Below are 1,117 nucleotides of genomic sequence, written 5' to 3'. Positions count from 1 at the left end.
CCGCCGGCGAGCAGCTGCCCGGGCTGGGCAGGTCTCCGAGGTCCTTACCTATGAGGTGGGCAGCCGGAAGCCCGGGACTGGGATCGCTTTCTGCGTCCTGCTCCGGCAGCTCCGGGGGCCCTGGAAGGGGCGAGAGCCCAGGATTGGGGCAGGGCGGCCACCACGCCCGGTCCCCCTGAGAGGGCAGGGCGCCAGGGCCCAGGGATTCCCGGAGGAAGAGCAGAGTATCTGGGGCTGCAGATGGATGGGGCGAGGAGTCCCGGGGGCTGGAGCGGGAGGGGGACAGCCTGCTCTTACCCAGTCGCGGCTGGGCCCGTGCTTGCGCCCCGGGGTCAGTGGTCTCTGCTACCTGGACGGGGAGGAGGGTCACGGTGCCCAGAGTTCAGCCGTAGCTGATGCCAACCCCACCCCTGCCAATGGAGACCCAACCTCCCAGCCCAACACCCATCTCCCTGGAAGGGAGAGCAAGCCAGGCAGATACACTGGGCAGAGCGACAGGAGCCCGAGTATGTCTTGGGAAGAGGAAGAAGACAGACAGACAACCAGGAAGGGGCTTGGGGATATCAGGAGGCAACAGCATCACAGGAACATGGGAAAGAACCAACCAAGAGGCGACCAGACAGGCCAGCTGAGCAGGTGACACAGGGCCCCCCGGGCGTAGCAGAGGTGAGCGAGCATGAGCAACACCAAGCCCCCTGGGCACCGACTGCAGCCACTCACCAGCCCTTGCTTCTGGGGCGCCACCACCAGCACAGCCAGGACAGTGAGCGGCACAGCCAGCAGCAGGGTCACCAGGGAGGTGGTTCCTGCCACAGCCAGCAGGAGGCAGCCCTTCCCCTGGGGCCTCCTCCCCCAGCCCTCCAGCCCCAGTGCCCCCATGGAGACTGAGCCAGGGCCAGGGCAGGGGGGCTTTCATATCTCAGGGGTGGGGCCACCCCCTCCCCATAGACCCACACACCTGGCTGGGACTTTCCACACACCCCTGCTCCCCTCACCCAGCTTCCTGTTTACCCAGAGCTGGGGTGGGGCAGCTGGATGCCTGGGTTCCTTGAACTGGGGAAGGAGTGGAGGCGAGGAGGCAGGCTTTCAGGGTAGATCTGGAGGGTGTCTTAGCGAT

At 66.3% G+C, this 1,117-nt stretch overlaps 1 protein-coding gene across 1 annotated transcript; it reads right to left on the bottom strand.

Moving 5' to 3' along the window:
• Positions 1-48: 48 nt before the first annotated feature.
• Positions 49-968, bottom strand: LTB (lymphotoxin beta (TNF superfamily, member 3)). Its single transcript, XM_005859883.2, has 2 exons — positions 721-968; positions 49-120 (listed from the first exon to the last, which is right to left on the bottom strand). Exons 1-2 carry the CDS (start codon positions 877-879, stop codon positions 49-51), a joined length of 231 nt encoding a protein of 76 aa, XP_005859945.1. The 5' UTR covers positions 880-968.
• Between the last annotated feature and the right edge of the window lie 149 nt (positions 969-1,117).

Source organism: Myotis brandtii, unplaced genomic scaffold, assembly GCF_000412655.1.
Source record: "Myotis brandtii unplaced genomic scaffold, ASM41265v1 scaffold130, whole genome shotgun sequence".
NCBI classification, from domain to species: Eukaryota; Metazoa; Chordata; class Mammalia; order Chiroptera; family Vespertilionidae; genus Myotis; species Myotis brandtii.
Note: the sequence above shows the minus strand (reverse complement) of the source record. Positions and strands in the feature narration are given on the sequence as shown.

Coding starts and splice junctions, on each gene's coding strand:
- LTB (XM_005859883.2), bottom strand. CDS start 879: ATGGGGGCACTGGGGCTGGAGGGCTGGGGGAGGAGGCCCCAGGGGAAG. Junction 121..720: donor CGCCCCAGAAGCAAGGGCTG/GTGAGTGGCTGC, acceptor CGCCCCTTCCAG/GGCCCCCGGAGCTGCCGGAG.